Source organism: Ipomoea nil, unplaced genomic scaffold (genome assembly GCF_001879475.1).
Source record: "Ipomoea nil cultivar Tokyo-kokei standard unplaced genomic scaffold, Asagao_1.1 scaffold1770, whole genome shotgun sequence".
Taxonomy (NCBI): domain Eukaryota; kingdom Viridiplantae; phylum Streptophyta; class Magnoliopsida; order Solanales; family Convolvulaceae; genus Ipomoea; species Ipomoea nil.
The window spans coordinates 236,829-253,135 of NW_017618198.1; the positions used below are offsets into that span (position 1 = coordinate 236,829).

The 16,307-nt window shown below is 35.0% G+C and overlaps 2 protein-coding genes across 2 annotated transcripts; one reads left to right on the plus strand and one right to left on the minus strand.

Moving 5' to 3' along the window:
- Nucleotides 1-109: 109 nt before the first annotated feature.
- Nucleotides 110-2,850, plus strand: LOC109192540 (4-hydroxyphenylpyruvate dioxygenase). Its single transcript, XM_019343221.1, has 2 exons — nucleotides 110-1,320; nucleotides 2,424-2,850. Exons 1-2 carry the CDS (start codon nucleotides 176-178, stop codon nucleotides 2,602-2,604), a joined length of 1,326 nt encoding a protein of 441 aa, XP_019198766.1. The 5' UTR covers nucleotides 110-175; the 3' UTR covers nucleotides 2,605-2,850.
- Nucleotides 2,851-10,836: 7,986 nt separating this feature from the next.
- On the minus strand, nucleotides 10,837-15,075 carry LOC109192238 (uncharacterized membrane protein At3g27390). Its single transcript, XM_019342808.1, has 10 exons — nucleotides 14,656-15,075; nucleotides 13,812-13,920; nucleotides 13,516-13,708; nucleotides 13,300-13,436; nucleotides 12,908-13,196; nucleotides 12,695-12,801; nucleotides 12,180-12,339; nucleotides 11,810-12,005; nucleotides 11,472-11,712; nucleotides 10,837-11,221 (listed from the first exon to the last, which is right to left on the minus strand). The coding sequence occupies exons 1-10, from the start codon at nucleotides 14,747-14,749 to the stop codon at nucleotides 10,972-10,974; spliced, it is 1,776 nt and encodes a 591-aa protein (XP_019198353.1). The 5' UTR covers nucleotides 14,750-15,075; the 3' UTR covers nucleotides 10,837-10,971.
- Nucleotides 15,076-16,307: the final 1,232 nt, after the last annotated feature.

Here is a 16,307-nt window from a genome sequence, read left to right on the forward strand (position 1 = left end):
GATTTATTACTCTTTTTTCTCTATTTTTTAATGTTTTTTTTCGAGGTGACAAAATTTCGGATGAGATAAGATCAAAATTTGCAATACGGCTTCAAAAAAAATTTGCGATACGTGTATAAATGACAGGCCAGAACATATCGTTTCCAGTTAGAGTTCAGAAAAATTAACAGAAGTCATGGGCAAAGAGACTTCCTCCTCCGTCAACCACCACTCCACGCCGGAGAACGGCGGCTTCAAGCTGGTGGGTTTCAAGGATTTCGTTCGTGTTAATCCCAAATCCGACCACTTCTCCGTGAAACGCTTCCACCATGTGGAGTTCTGGTGCGGCGATGCTACTAACACTGCCCGCCGCTTCTCCTGGGCGCTGGGAATGCCCATTGCCGCGAAATCCGATCTTTCCACCGGAAACTCCGCTCACGCTTCTTATCTCCTACGCGCTTCCGGCGGCGAGCTTCAGTTCCTCTTCACAGCTCCCTATGCGTCCTCCATTTCCAACCCCGCCTCCGCCGCCATCCCCTCCTTCTCCGCCTCCGCCCACCGCTCCTTCAACGCCACCCACGGACTCGGCGTCCGCGCGGTCGCCCTGGTAGTTGAGGACACTCAGGCCGCCTTCTCCGCCAGCGTCTCCCGCGGCGCGAAACCCGTGTCGGAGCCCGTTACACTCAACAACCAAGTAGTCCTCGCCGAAGTCCACCTCTACGGCGACGTCGTGCTCCGATTCATCAGCTATCTCTCCGACCCCTCCGCCGTCACAACATTCCTACCAGGCTTCGAACCCATGGACGGAACCGCATCCTACCAAGACCTCGATTACGGAATCCGCCGCCTCGACCACGCCGTCGGAAACGTCCACGAGCTCGGCCCCGCCGTCGATTACCTAAAATCCTTCACCGGCTTCCACCAGTTCGCCGAATTCACCGCAGAGGACGTCGGCACCGCCGAGAGCGGCCTGAACTCAGTGGTGCTGGCTAACAACGACGAGACGGTTCTTCTCCCCTTGAACGAGCCGGTTCACGGGACGAAAAGGAAGAGCCAAATTCAGACCTATCTGGAGCACAACGAAGGACCAGGACTCCAGCATTTAGCTCTCACAAGCGAAGATATCTTCAGAACACTGCGAGAAATGAGGAATCGGAGCGGAATCGGAGGTTTCGAGTTCATGCCGTCGCCGCCGCCGACGTACTACAAGAATTTAAAGAGCAGAGCCGGCGATGTTCTGAGCGATGAACAAATTAAGGAGTGTGAAGAATTGGGGATTTTAGTGGATAGAGATGACCAGGGAACTCTGCTTCAAATCTTCACCAAGCCTGTTGGAGACAGGTATTTATCAATCTTCTAGCTTTAATTTGTTCTTATAAATCGCCATGGCTGTTGAATTCTGAGCATTTCTTGATTTTTTAAAGGTAAGTATAAAGGATTAGCATATTGAGAAAGGTTCTGTATTCTATATATGTATATATATCAGAGGATGTTTACTATTTCTAGTTTGACCAAGAATTGGAATGGGAAAACTGCATCCATTCCTTATAGCATATTTCAGCTTCTAACAGATCATTAGATCAATGTAGGATAGGGGTGCAAAATTTATTGTGGCTCGAGTTTGAGTTCGAAAAATTTATTGTGGCTCGAGCTCGAGTTCAGCTCGTTAATTTTATATTGCTCGAGTTCCATTCGATTGGCTCGAATGGATTCTGGAGCATATATGTGAACTAGGAAATGGACGATTTGGCTACTAAATGTCCTTCAGGCTTCGGCTAGTCTTTCGAATTGGAGGTGTGTGATGTGGGGGTGGGGGATCTTGCTTTTAGCGATGGACTGTTAGGCTTAATTTCCACATTTCGGCTAAAGGATTAGGGTTTAATAGCGGGATGCTGCCATGGGGAACACGGGGGTTGATCTTTTAGAAAAGTATGCGGAACTGGGCTGATAGTGCTTAAAAGCTAAGACGTATAAAGCATTTATTTTTCTAAAAACGGAATGGAGAAAAGGGAAGTCGTTGTAGTTCTTTGGCAAATGGAAGAAGAGGGAGCTGCTAACAATCTTGTGAATTTGGTTAAGCATTCATCTGATTTGCAAGAAGCAATCTTTTTTCCATTCCTTTATCTTAGAAGGGTCTGCAGTCTTTTGTTGTTAACTGTGGAAGTCAAAAAAGTCTTTCATACGAAGCAATCTTATTCGGGTTAGAACTTAGAAGTGTCATCTCGTGTTTATTTTCGGTGTCTAAACTATCTGTCAGTTTCACAATAATGAAGTGCTCGGCTTTCCTGTTCAGTAACTAGAATTGACCAATGGGAATGGATAAATGATTCGAGGAGGAGTAGACAAGGAGGAAAGTTTTGTCTTTGGTTTGACATAACATCGGAGAGTTGTTTAACAACTCTCTCTAAAGGTTCCATGAATAATCACTTCTCTTTCGCTTGCAGGCCGACACTATTTATAGAAATAATCCAGAGAGTCGGGTGCATGATGAAGAAGGAAGATGGAGAGGTGTATCAGAAGGGCGGGTGTGGCGGTTTTGGCAAGGGCAACTTCTCCGAACTTTTCAAATCTATTGAGGAATATGAGAAGATGCTTGAAGCTAAACAAGCTATTCATGCAGCATGAGTATGTATCCTCTCTTTTGATTACCCCCTCCTGCCATGGCAATTCAAATAGCCAGGATGGATGCGTTCCTCGATCTTTTGCAGGAGAATGCTGTGCTATGAAAGTGTGATATGTTCATCCAAAGTTATGTATACAAACTGATATCATGTTAAGTTTGCATCTAGACATACAATAATAGATACTTGTAGAATTTATTTAAAATGTTGGATCCGGTGTATTAGATGCTTGAGTGTATTTTTGTGTTAAGCACTATCTACTCCTTTGGATATGCTCATATGCATGCAGTTTCTGCACTGTGTTCTGGCATCATTACTTCGTTGCAGAAAAATTTCCAGTTCTAGTATGAATCACTACGGTTCAGTGACCCATTAGGTAGGTGGAACCCACCACACGGGGTGTAACTCGTCGGGCTCGAAATAAGATTAGATAGGATTAGACATTTCGAGACACCACATAATCATTAAGGGACACATGGTGACGTGATATCTATGTGTCATCCAATCAGCTTTAAATGTAATATTATTATATTTTGTTGATTTTTTATCACCCAAATCTAAATAGTTGACGACGGGCTAACACAACCAAAGTAAAGTAAAAAGCTTCAAAAAACGATGGCATGCCAATACAACTCGGCTTGGGTTGACCACCTAGGTCGAACCCAACCACTTGAACTAAGTACGAATATTAGACAGCTTGTATCCAACTCATCAATCATTATTTCATATTTTTTTTCTTTTTTATAAAATTGATATTATATCCTATCATAGTCAAATAAGGATTTTAATAATATATTTTATATAAACAATTTATAGTATAATTAAGTGAGCTGTTACTATAAGTGAACGGTTCAAATTAAGAACACACAAATTCAATCCATATTTTATTGACAGGTAACAAAAAATTAAATATATTTTCTTCAAATTAAATCAAAAGTGAAAATTAACTAGTTAGTTCATCCCATGAAATTTTATTTTAGTGCATAAAATTACTTACACCAGCCTCTATTAAAATACAAAAATCATATACATCATGTAGGGTAAAGGTTCCACCCCGCATGCATAATGAGTACCAAAAGTCATATTTTCACTTGTGTATATAAGGTATATGTATAAATCTCTTTTTGATCAATATTTAGAATTTTATGTTTTATCTAAACTACTTACACAAGTTATAAAGAATAAAATAATTATAATTTAAAAGTGTTAGTTTTGTCTAAAAATTATAATGCATCAAATAATTTTACTTTAAAAATGTTAATTCTGATTACAAGATGGACTTTACTTTTGAAAATGGATGGACTTTACTCAGAGTGTACCTTCAGATAACGGTTACAGGCTTTCCCTTAAATCAAAATATTACGGAGTAGTTTTGTCAAAAAAATTCTTCCTATTCATACTCAATTCATGACCACTATAGCTTTTACATAGTGTATGGTGTAACTATTGTGAAAGCATAACTCTCATGACAATAACAAAATGAAAATCTAATGTTACATACAATATAATTTGCAGGAGATTGACCGATTTGTAATGCAATTTACCTTTTTTTTTTTTTTTTTTTTTTTTTTTTTTTTTTTTTTTTTTGAGTAGTCATATATTTTTGTCAAGTTAGAAGTGTAGCATTGTATATAAAATAGTTTATATATTAAATTTAAACTTTTAAAATATTTTTTAAGGTATAAAACCTCCCATTACAACTAAGAAAAATTATGAAAAATGATCATTAATTAATTAAATATTTTTATAATTCACAACAAAATATGATTATCTAAATTTTAGATGTGCAAAGGGGCGGACCTACAGTGGGACAGTGGGGGCGGCCACCCCCACCGCATATATAGCCTTTGTATGTATATGTGTGTGTGTGTGTGTATATATATATATATATAGAAGAGCGCTCATATGCGGCGGGGTCTTACGGTGCGGCGGTGCGGTCAAATTCCAGAATACACCAACAGTGTTAACAATATGCACCAACAGTGTAATAAAAACACACCCCAATGAAATGTAATAAAACATCACAAAATACACCACAGACTCAAAAAAACACACCATATAACTCACCACCCCCAATGGTGTATTTCTGAACAGTGTATGGTGTTTTTACTCACACCTAATGGTGTGTGTTTGGTGATGCAGGGCTCTGTTTTGTGTGGTGTATTTCCTAACGTTGATGGTGCATATTTGGTGAACTATTGGTGTTGCCGCACCGTAAGAAATAACCGCACCGTAAGACACTGCCGCACCTGAACCCGCCTCTATATATATATATATATATATATATATATATATATATATATTAATATATATATATATATATATATTAATATATATATATATATATATATATATATATATATATATATATATATATATATATATATATATATATATATAGAATTACATTCATGTAAAAACAGGGCTTAAAATACAAACGTGTGGACATTTCTTGATCGTTGGATTTTGGATATCTAAGGTTGTGATTAGTTTTTATGATTTTGTGTGTTGTCCGCCTGTGTGCACTGTCGTTCATTGACGTGTGCACACTGGCCTAAATACTGTGGATTCACACATACATACTACATTGGATGTGTGCACTGTCGTTCATGGATATGTGCACTGTCGTTCATGGATATGTGCACTGTCGTTCACGGATATGTGCACACCCGCATTTAGGTGTGTGCACGGTATATGTCCACATGTTTGTATTTTAAAAGTGTTTGCATGTGAATGCAATCCTATATATATATATATATAGAACTTTTGTTTATATTAATAATGAGATGTGTAATTTATACTGTATTTTCTATTTGAATTATTTTATCAAATTAGTTATATTTCATGTTTTGTTATGAGTATTTTTATAAAGTTTTGATGTATTTTATTTTTCGTCATAATATTTAATTATTTATGATTATATTTCTTAAAGTGTTTCATTGTTTTTTAAAATGTAATGTTTTGTCCTCACTGGATAAAAATTCTGGATCCGCCATTGGATGTGCATGCCTGAACAATCAACATATACTATACCTTCAATGTTGCCAAGACAAATCTAAACTGCTTCAATGTGCAACATTTGCATGAAAGCCCAACTCTCATGAAATAACAAAATGAAAATTTGATTGACCAATTTGTCATGCAATTTACACAGATTTAGAATATAAATATAACAAATTGGTTGACACATTCCCAATTCTATTCTAAAAGTATGAGTCTTTAATATATGTGTTTTTTCAATCTAGAATACTTACTAATTTTAATTGAATTAGTTTTGAAATATTGGAAGAAATTAAATTAAAATATTCAGTATTGAATAAGATCTGATTCAACCAAAATATTGGTAGGAAATTGTTGTTTCAAGATTATTAGATGGTCCATGTTTGTTTGAGGGAATGCTTTAGCCCCACCACTGAAAACACACATGTAGACCGCGTCCATTGGATTATATATAGACCAACTATGGAGAGGCCTATTTAGATTTGGCAAATTAACGATGGTGCATACAGATGCAAAAATGACGTCGTTTTATTAAAAACGCGCGTCTCTCCATTAAAAAAAAAAAATCAGGTTCGATTTTCAGCAACAACATATGAACTAAAATTTCAGAATCGATGAACTATAATTCCAGAATCTATGAACTAAAATTCCAGAATTTAATCTATGAACTAAAAATTTCAGAATGAATGAACTAAAATTCTAAAATCTATGAACTAAAATTTCAGAATCGATGAACTATAATTCCAGAATCGATGAACTATAATTCCAGAATCAATGAACTAAAATTCCATAATCTATGAACTAAAATTCCAGAATGAATGAACAACATAATATTGTTGCTGGGAATCGAACTTGAATTATTTTTTTAAGGGGAGACGCGCGTTTTTAATAAAACGACGTCGTTTTTGCATCCGTGGTGCATACGAATGCACAGCATAACTACTCTTTAGATCTTCATGGCAATTACATTGCATTGTGCGCTCTGGTGCAAAATGACATCGCTTTACACTTTCTTTCTTTTTTTGAAATTTTCATTTTTCTGTATTTGTTGTTAACTTGTTAAAAAAAAAATCATGTTTTGAAAATGTACATAGTTATATATAAGAATGTACATAATTGTATAACAGAATACGCATAAACTTTTAACTGTTTAAAAAATCGCGTGTTCAAATGTACATAATTATATAAAAAAAATATACATAATTGTATAAAATAATGTTCATAATTGTATACCAGAATGGTTCACCATAATCACTAACATAATGTTTATTTTTAATTTACTTTTTTTAAAGATTTACTTTTAATAATTACTAAAAATTCATATTTTTAATATTACATTAAAACTGAACAATTAGTATACAAAAATGAATATTTATCTGTAATCTATATTTTTTTTTTGAATGTTACTGACCCTATTACATTGTAGTATCTGTTCATATACTTTCTCAACCTACTGAATATTTATCTGTAATCCACATTATAATTTGCCCAATCTGGCAATTAGGGTCATCAGGTCAACCACTTTTTTTTTTTTTTTTGGTCTTAACCATAAAATTTGGAATCATTATGCTTTTTGAATGGCCGGGTTCAATTAAAGTTTTTAATTTTTTAAAATTAATTAAAATTCACAAGCTAGCACATTTATATTAATGTGCTATTTTCCTCTCATTAATTCACATTCTAATGTTCACCTATTGGCGGCATAGCAATACAATTTTTTTTATATTGGTAGTATCACCGAGGGGCAAAACCATGACCTCCCAATTGAAAGAGTCATTTCATATCGCTTAACCACAAGATTTTTAGCAAAAGATATATCATTTACTCAATCTAAATCTTTAATTTCAAATTCCAACTCAAGCATAATGTAAATTCCAACTCCAAATAATTCAATATCATATTCAAACTTATACTATGTGTACTCTCATTTTCTACTCCCAGTTTTTACACCTATACACAAAATTTTGATGTAAACATTTATATCGGAACCCACATAAAAAAAATAACTTCTAAAAGCCCGTCACATAATGGAGTAAAATTTAGGGGGGTGTATTCAATCATGACTTTTGTAGAGTTTTAAAGACTTTTAAAATGATGGATTTTAATAAACTTTGATTGACTTTCACAGAGTCGTTCAAAACTTTTTAAAACTTTATAAGACTCTATATAAAAAACATTCATAGACTTTTATAAACTTTTTATTTTAAAAAGTCTACAAAAGTCATTAAAATTCTAAATTGAATACATCGTTACAAACTTTCAATGACTTTGACTCTTATCATTTATATAATAATTTTCTTACAAAACATTTATAATATATCATAAAATTCTTCCTATTATATAGTTTTTCATACAAAATATTTATAATATATCATAAAATTCTTCCTATTATATAGTTTTTCACTCACATCAGCATTCTTAACATTATTATTTTTATCCATAGTACGATGAAACTTATATGCCAATTACTTATATATATATATATATATATATATATATATATATATATATATATATTATTAGTAAACATTAAAAAAAAACTATTTCATTAGAATTGTATAATAAAAGAATTAATCAAATAAAGTATTTAAAAATATAATTACAAGTTGCATAAAATAAAATAAAAATTAAAAATATAATATTAATAATATATTTAAAAAAATTATACTTTTATTGATAGGCATCATGTAAAGAAATATTATTTGCAATAGCAATTTGAAACTGTGAATAACAACAAGGTGCTACTATATGCAACCCCAAATCGTTGTTGCGAACAATAATTCGGTATTCGTAGTAATCTGTTGTTAATATATTTATATATATATATATATATATATATATATATATATATATATATTACGAATATAAACATAAAAAGAATAAAATCAAAATATATAAGTATTTATATGAATTTTATGAAACATATACTAAAATTTGCTTTGTTCATGTATTTAGGGAGAATTAGAGAAAGTTAGGGATAAAAAAAATTCATAGAAAAAATAAAAATCAATATAAAAAAGTAATAATGAAGTAAAAAATTATATTATTTCGAATTTTTAGATGAAGATTGTAAAGTGTAGGAGAGAGAAAAATTGATAGAGTTTAGGTATGAGGAAAATATAGGATAATGAAGAAAAAAAATAATTTTTTTGAATTTAGATAGGTTTATAAAGTTTAAATAGGGAGAAAAAATAGAGTTTAAATAGAGAGAGAAAACACTCAAAGTTGTTAGAAAGAAAATTTTGAAATATTGGGGTTGATGGTTGGATTTCAACTATTTATATTTGAGAAGGAAAAGTCTACAAAATTCTTATAATTAAAAAATCTACACAACTTCATAAATTTTTGAATACCACATGACTTTTAAAGACTCTTTAAAAGTCTTAATCGAATACCACATGACTTTTAAAGACTCTTTAAAAATCTTAATTGAATACCGCTTGACTTTTAAAGCCTCTCTAAAAGTTTGAATTGAATACCTCCAAACTTTTAAAGTTCATAAAAATCTTTAAAATTCTACAAAAGTCATGATTGAATACACCCCCCTTAAAGAGTACATGTAATATAACTCGATATGTAAACATAAAACATAAAACATAAAACATAAAAGTAAATGCCAAAAAATGTCATCTCACTTAGTTTTAGGTCAACTCATTCATGCTTTTTTTATTTTATCAGAGATGAGGGGACACCAAGAATCACATAGATGTATTTTCACTTCCCCTAACTATGGGGATACGTCTAGGAAATTTTGCTCCAATTTGATCATCCACGAGTGTCTCGAGCCTCCACTGGAACGTCATCAAAAACTCTAATCCTAATATTGTGGGATAAAGCCTTCTTGACCAAGGCATCAACAACCTTATTTTGTTCTCTGTAAATATAAGATAACTCCACCACTGAAAATTCAGTAGCAGCTTTAAGACACCTCCAGATTATATTATTCCGTTGCTTGCGTGCATTACTATTACCCCATAAGTTATCAATAATCGATTTAGAGTTGCTTGCCTGCATTACTATTACCCCGTAAGGCCGTAAGTTGTAAATAATCGATTTGGAGTCGCTCTCAACAATGAACCGAGTTGTTCCATAATCTTTGGCCATGCGCAACCCCTTGGAAAACTGCCCAAGCCTCAGCTTCCTAGGAAGCGCCAATATTATACGTGACGCGTGTCAAGCTTGGGAATAATTAACCTGCTATACAGGTTAATTTGGACTCAATTAAACAATTTTACAGGTTTAAGAGATTTAGATGAAATTTTTTTAATATTTTTTTACTTAAGAATCTAATTGCACTATCCGAATGACTTAGAGACTAATTTGACACTTTTTCCTTAATCTTAAGCCACTAAAACTCCCGCATTTGTTTACTTAAGAATCTAATTGCACTATCCGAATGACTTAGGGACTAATTTGACACTTTTTTCTTAATCTTAAGCCTCTAAAACTCCCGCCTTTTTTACTTAAGAATCTAATTGCACTATCCGAATGACTTAGGGGCTAATTTGACATTTTTCCTTAATCTTAAGCCTCTAAAACTCCCGCCCAAAAACCACTAGAAGAGGTAAGTGCTAATCACCCTCTCAATCCCCAGGTTCTAATTTTTTATATTTTTAAATACTATAACCTATTAATAGTATCTGTCTATGTTGATCCTAACTGGAATGAGACTCAAACCTGAAACCTTCGGGGGATGTTTGGTTCATAGAAAATGTTTTTTAAAAGAAAACATTTTCCTTAAAGTGGAGGGAAATGTTATTTTATTGTGTTTGGTTCATGGAATTCATTTTCCATTGGAAAATGAATTCCTCAAATTTGAGGAAAACAAAATCCTTAGTTGAACCAAGAATTTTGTTTTCCATGGAATGAGATAAAATGTTTATTTTACCCTTATTTACTTTTTTAATTATATTACTCAACCAAGAATTTTGTTTTCCATGGAATGAGATAAAATGTCTATTTTACTTTTTTAATTATATTACTTTTATTAATTTGTAAGGACGTATAAATCTTTATACTCATTATTCCTTACAATTCCAAATCCAACCAAACAATAGAATTAGTATTCCCAGTAATTCTTTTTCCACCAACCAAACAATGAAATTCATCTTCCTAGTAATTGTTTTTCCATGAAATTTCAATTCCACTTCCCTTAAAATATTTTCCGCGAACCAAACCATCAAACCACAAAAGGTACAAAACCTTAGATTACAACTAAGAAAAACTAGGAAAAAGGAACATTAAAGCATTTTCTACAATTCACAACAACACATATTATATATGATTCTCTAAGAGTTGACTTGCATCCTTAATACAATGAACATGTAATATGCTACAACTTTCAGTTTCAACGAATGGTCATCATCATAATTCATACAACATTTCCATTTACCTCAAAGCCAAGCTCATTCTCGGGACTTTCATTCCCATCCTTCGAGTCGTCTCTACCATTACTGCATCTACTGCCATTGCCATGGCCCGACTTGGTGCCACCTTCAATGTTGGCATACGAGACAATAAGACCGATCTCGATTGCCTCTATGTATAACTTCTTCACCAGATTCTTGAAGCGCCTTCGAAATGTGGGTATACGGGATAGAGAACTAACAATACCCTGCAACCTGTGATAGCAAATGCTCCTTTTCAAGCCAAGTGCATAGTAAAATTAAGCAGTGTTGCAAAAATCGGGCCTAGGCGCTAGGCGGTCGGCCACCTAGGCGTCCTAGGCGCCCGCCTAGGCGCTCTAGGCGCCAATTAATCGCTCTAGGCGCCCGCCTAGGCGCTCTAGGCGGTCCCCAGGCGCCTAGAGGGCGCCTAGCGATTTTTTCAACCTTGAAATTAAGAAAAGGTTTGAATTCGGAGCTAATTAACCTCCTGATTATCGCTTGTAATTGGGCTCGTTTGACATTGTCGCTGGAGGGAAATCCAATCTCATCCCACTCCTCTGGTCTGTCGTTTTTGCAATGCATTAGCAGCTTTCTAAGGCAAATTTCTTCGTCTTCCTGCAGTTGAAGTCGCTTTATTTGCTCCTTCATGGTTAAAAGCGGTCCAACAAACCACTCGAATATTATGTCCTTTGGCCAGTTGGTCTTTGTTAACTCCACCTCATCGACTAAAAGTTCAAACAAGCAAGGAATTATGATTTTTTCTGAAATAATCTTTGCGTTTGCTGTTTGAAAACAAAGCGAGTACTGAAAAGAAGTACTTACAGATGACCAAGCCAGCTGAGTTGGACTTTGCTGATTCAAGTAGGCACTGCAAAATGGACAAGGAGGGAAGTTTCACGCCTAACTTCTTGCATTTTCCCCTCGCAATGCAGTTCACGATGTCTTTGGCATCTATTAGACCTTCGTGAAGGAGAATTCTGCCATTCACTTCACACGATTTGAAAAGCCAGTCCCACACCTGTTTCAATAAAGCTGATCAGTTCAACACTCCACCACCCCCCACCCCACACACACACACAAAAAAAATCTAATCGTCAATGTTGAAAAAATCGCTAGGCGCCTGGGGACCACCTAGGGCGCCTAGACGCGATTTTTGCAACACTGCCAATCGTTAAACAGCACATGCTAGGACCTGCACTGGTGTGTATCGCTGTATAGTTTGCTTCAGTTTTCTGGACCCTTGCGAAGCCATCTTTGAACTTCGTGATTCTTCCCTTTCATTTTGCTGATCAAGTGAATTCCTTCTAATTTCGTCGTCATTATAAGGGCTCATATTTCTACGGTATCTAGGCCTGGCTGTCGGAAGAACTCATAGAGTCATAGAATCAACATTGTATGCAATATGAGAAATCATTCCCCATTGTGAGGTATTAATGTGTATTTGTGCACATAATATTAAATTTGTTAATTTGTAAATAGCTTCCATATAATAGGATACTTTATACCATTGATAAGTGAAGGAAAAGTACGAAACTGGGGCAACCCAAGCCAAGTTGGTCATGTCAAGTAACCAGAAGGTTACAATTTCGACTCCTAACGGGAGTCAGCTAGGATCACAATACGGGGTTTACCCAGTGCACACCCTTAGATAGTGGTTGCGGCTTTCCCTTGTCACCCCCCAAAAAAGTACGGAATCATTAGTGATACCTGATGAAACATGACCCCTCTCTCATGTCAAGCAAGTCATTTGTGTACTCATCAAACAACGAAATGGCTGCCACTATGTATGCAAGTCCCAATTGGAACGAATCTTCCTAGCAATATATAATGTACCACTTGAGTACGTGGAAAATATAATAATGTGAAGGAAAAAAAAAAATGCAACGTCATGATAGGGAAGAAGAAGATGATAATTTTGACCTGATGGACAACCACCCCGCTGTATAGTGCAAGAAGAAAGCTGGAAAGGAAAGACGCAATCACAGATCCGACTACTGCTAATGGCCATAAAAGGATTGCGAGACCTGCAAAAGGGACACATACAGTCTCCAAAAACGGACCTTCCCTTCCAATCAAGTCTTCTAATAGCCTTTTCCATCCCCTAAACAACATGAACGGGCTCTTCCAAAGTGCAACAGCAGTAATGACAGGAACATCCACGGGAATAGCAAGCATAGAAACTAGAAGACAGCTAGGCAGCTTTGACAACCTGCTTGCGACAATATCAAATGTAAATCAGGTATGTTTCTGCAACTCACGGTGAATCCATTCAATTTTATGACGGAAAAAAAACCAACTTATGTGTTTCTTACTTTACTTCCATGGGTTTCTCATTTGGATGCACTTCTTCACAAAGTTCATCCATGTAGGAGAAGTAAGAGTGGAAGCAAAAATCCGTGAAATCCACTACCACAGTGAGGCTCCCTTTAACCGTGGATACGGTACCATCCTGACAAATTTGCAAGCTGTTAGGCGCTACTAAAATTGGGAATCTGAAAATGGGAATGGTATGACGATAGAACACTCACAACAAAGCAATGATAGAATGCATCCGTCACGCCCTCTCCAACAGCCTCAAACGTTGCAATCAAGGGGGCAAAGAACCCGTATCCTAACCCACCCAAAAGGCTTCCAAGAATTGCTATGACCGGCCAAAGAATCAAAGGTAGTGGCAATAACACCAGCACTGCACTCTTTAAAACCCACCCAAGCCTTTTGCTCCTGAATTAAGCAGAACACATCGAAGGGTTTAAAAAACCACATCAATAACAAACGCAATAAGGAACTTTATATTCAAGCAATAATCAGCATTACAATATTATACCTTGCCACACAGTAGTAGGTCCAAATAAAATGAGCCGGCCAAAGCCCAACCACAATTGCAGAATTTCCGATAACAATGACGCCTAATACAATGGGGCCAGTGATTAACCCTGTCCAAATAAAAATGATGCTTCTCAGAATCTCAGTTACCAATTTCCAACCAACCTTTTAATCCATCCCTCATAATTCATAAAACATAAGCAGATACTAGTGCAAAATAGGCCAAAAGTTGGGCATTTAATCTGAATATTTCTTAAGTATGCAACTCTAGTTCAAGAACCTGGTAATCGAAATTATGGAATACACATTTTATGATACCAATCACATAAATGCCAATGTATTGTAAACAACAGGCCAGAATAAGCTTAGTTAAAACAGAGAAGCAATAGTATTTTATGTGTTAAATTTTACTAAAGAACTTTTTTTTTTTCTTTCTTTTATTGTGCATCTAAGAAGAATGGGGAACTTCCATAAATAATATATTTTGTCATGATATAATCGTGTTCCATGTTTATGTTCATACTCATGTTGTATACTGCACAGTGTTTGGCCTGCATAACTTCTTTCTAACAGCAAAGATGAAAATATCAGTCATTATACTGATCCCTCTATACACAAATTCTCTATTATTTTGTTTCATTTCTTAAATGCTACCATTGTTCCTAAATCCTAATCACAACAATACTTTGGCCCTGTTTGGTAAAATAGTTAGCCAATAAGCTAATTTTAACTTATTTGACCACTATTAGTTGTTTGATTTGATTTAAAAATCTATATAAATGTTCGGTTAATTAATTTTTTGTACTCTAAAATGCTAAAATTCAAAGGAAGACAGCCAAGAGTACCTTTAAGACAGCCAAGAGTAAAGAGCAAGAAGAAAAAAGGAAGGAAGGAGACAAAGCTCCAGAGCTTGGCGATGAACCCTACCGGCACTTCCATGATAAGCCGGCGGTGTGAAAAGTGGTAAAGACTAAAAGTAAAGTCGAAGAAAACGGAAGGATCGGAGAGAATGGATTTCCTTCCGCCGGAGAAGAAAAGAAGTGTGAGTGAGGTGTGTTCTGGTTTTCGATAGTTGTTACTTCATGCGGTGAAGGTATGGGCGGGGCGGGGCGGAGCTGTCACCTTACGTGGCGGAGCGATGGTGGTCCTCTGCCACGCGGCTGCAGTAACCGCCCTTGAAGCGTGAGATTCCCGCTTACGAAGGTTGGAGAGTCGCTGCACACTGCAAAATCATACTGAAATTTTGAATTTTTGACTTCACATGATAAATAACAAATACTAGAATTTTTTTTTGAAAACAACAAATACTCTCCCGAATAAACATGACTTGACATGGTAAATGTTGTGTACACTAATTTATAAATATTTTAGAATGAGTAAAAGACATTTTTGGTCTTAGACTTATAGTGGCTTGGACAATTTTAGTCCTTTATAAAAAAATTTGTCATTTTATGGACAGAGTTATTGTGGCGAGGACATTTTTAGTCCTCCGTCTATATTTCTTAGATAACCGTATGAGAGAGAGGCAATTACGTCAATTTAAGCTATCTCTTTATTGTGAGATGGACGATTTTGGTCCCACAACCATGCCTTTACTCTGACCCTCATGTATTTGTAGTTTTGCACTACGAAATGCTCTGCCCACTACCATGCCTTTACTGCAACTTGGACTCTCCGACTCCTTCGAATTATGACCGAGAAGAAAACAAAACACACATAGATATAATAGATAGAAGGAGATAACCTAAATTGATGTAATTACCCCTCTCTCAGACGGTTATCTAACAAAAATATAGACGGAGGACCAAAAATGTCCTCGCCACAATAACTCTGTCCATAAAATGGTAAATTTTTTTATAAAGGACTAAAATTGTCCAAGCCACTATAAGTCTAGGACCAAAAATGTCTTTTACTCTTTTAGAATTTAAACATATTCTAAAAAAAAAAAAAAAAAATCAGTTGTGATGTGATATAATATGTATAGAAAATACACTACTTTGTAAAAAAAAAAATCATCAATATTTAAAAAAAATAAAAATATAACGGTAAATTATATATTATATATTATTGTGGTAGTTATCTGTCAACTACCATGTAGTGTGATGGTTATCATTCTAAATGGATGATTATAGGTTCGAATCGATGGTGGAAGCTTAAAGATATTACCGTGTAAAGAATCATGAGCATTTCAAAAAATATATTATATATCTTTTATAAATTATAACCTTGTTTGTCAAATAAATAAAGTAAAAGATAAATACTTCTGTCGCATAATATTTTTTTTTCCTAATCCAATTTATATTATCACATGCAATACTTTCAATTTTCATTTTTTTAAAAACCCACAATAATAATATTTAAATAGCCCTCGGGCCTTAGTAAGTGTTTTGTCGTGACTTGATGTCACAATTGAAGGCTGTAATTGATTTTTTTTTTTTTTTGTCAGGGTCATAAGGTGTTTTGAGCATACCTTAATTGTATGAGGCACTTTTAATCC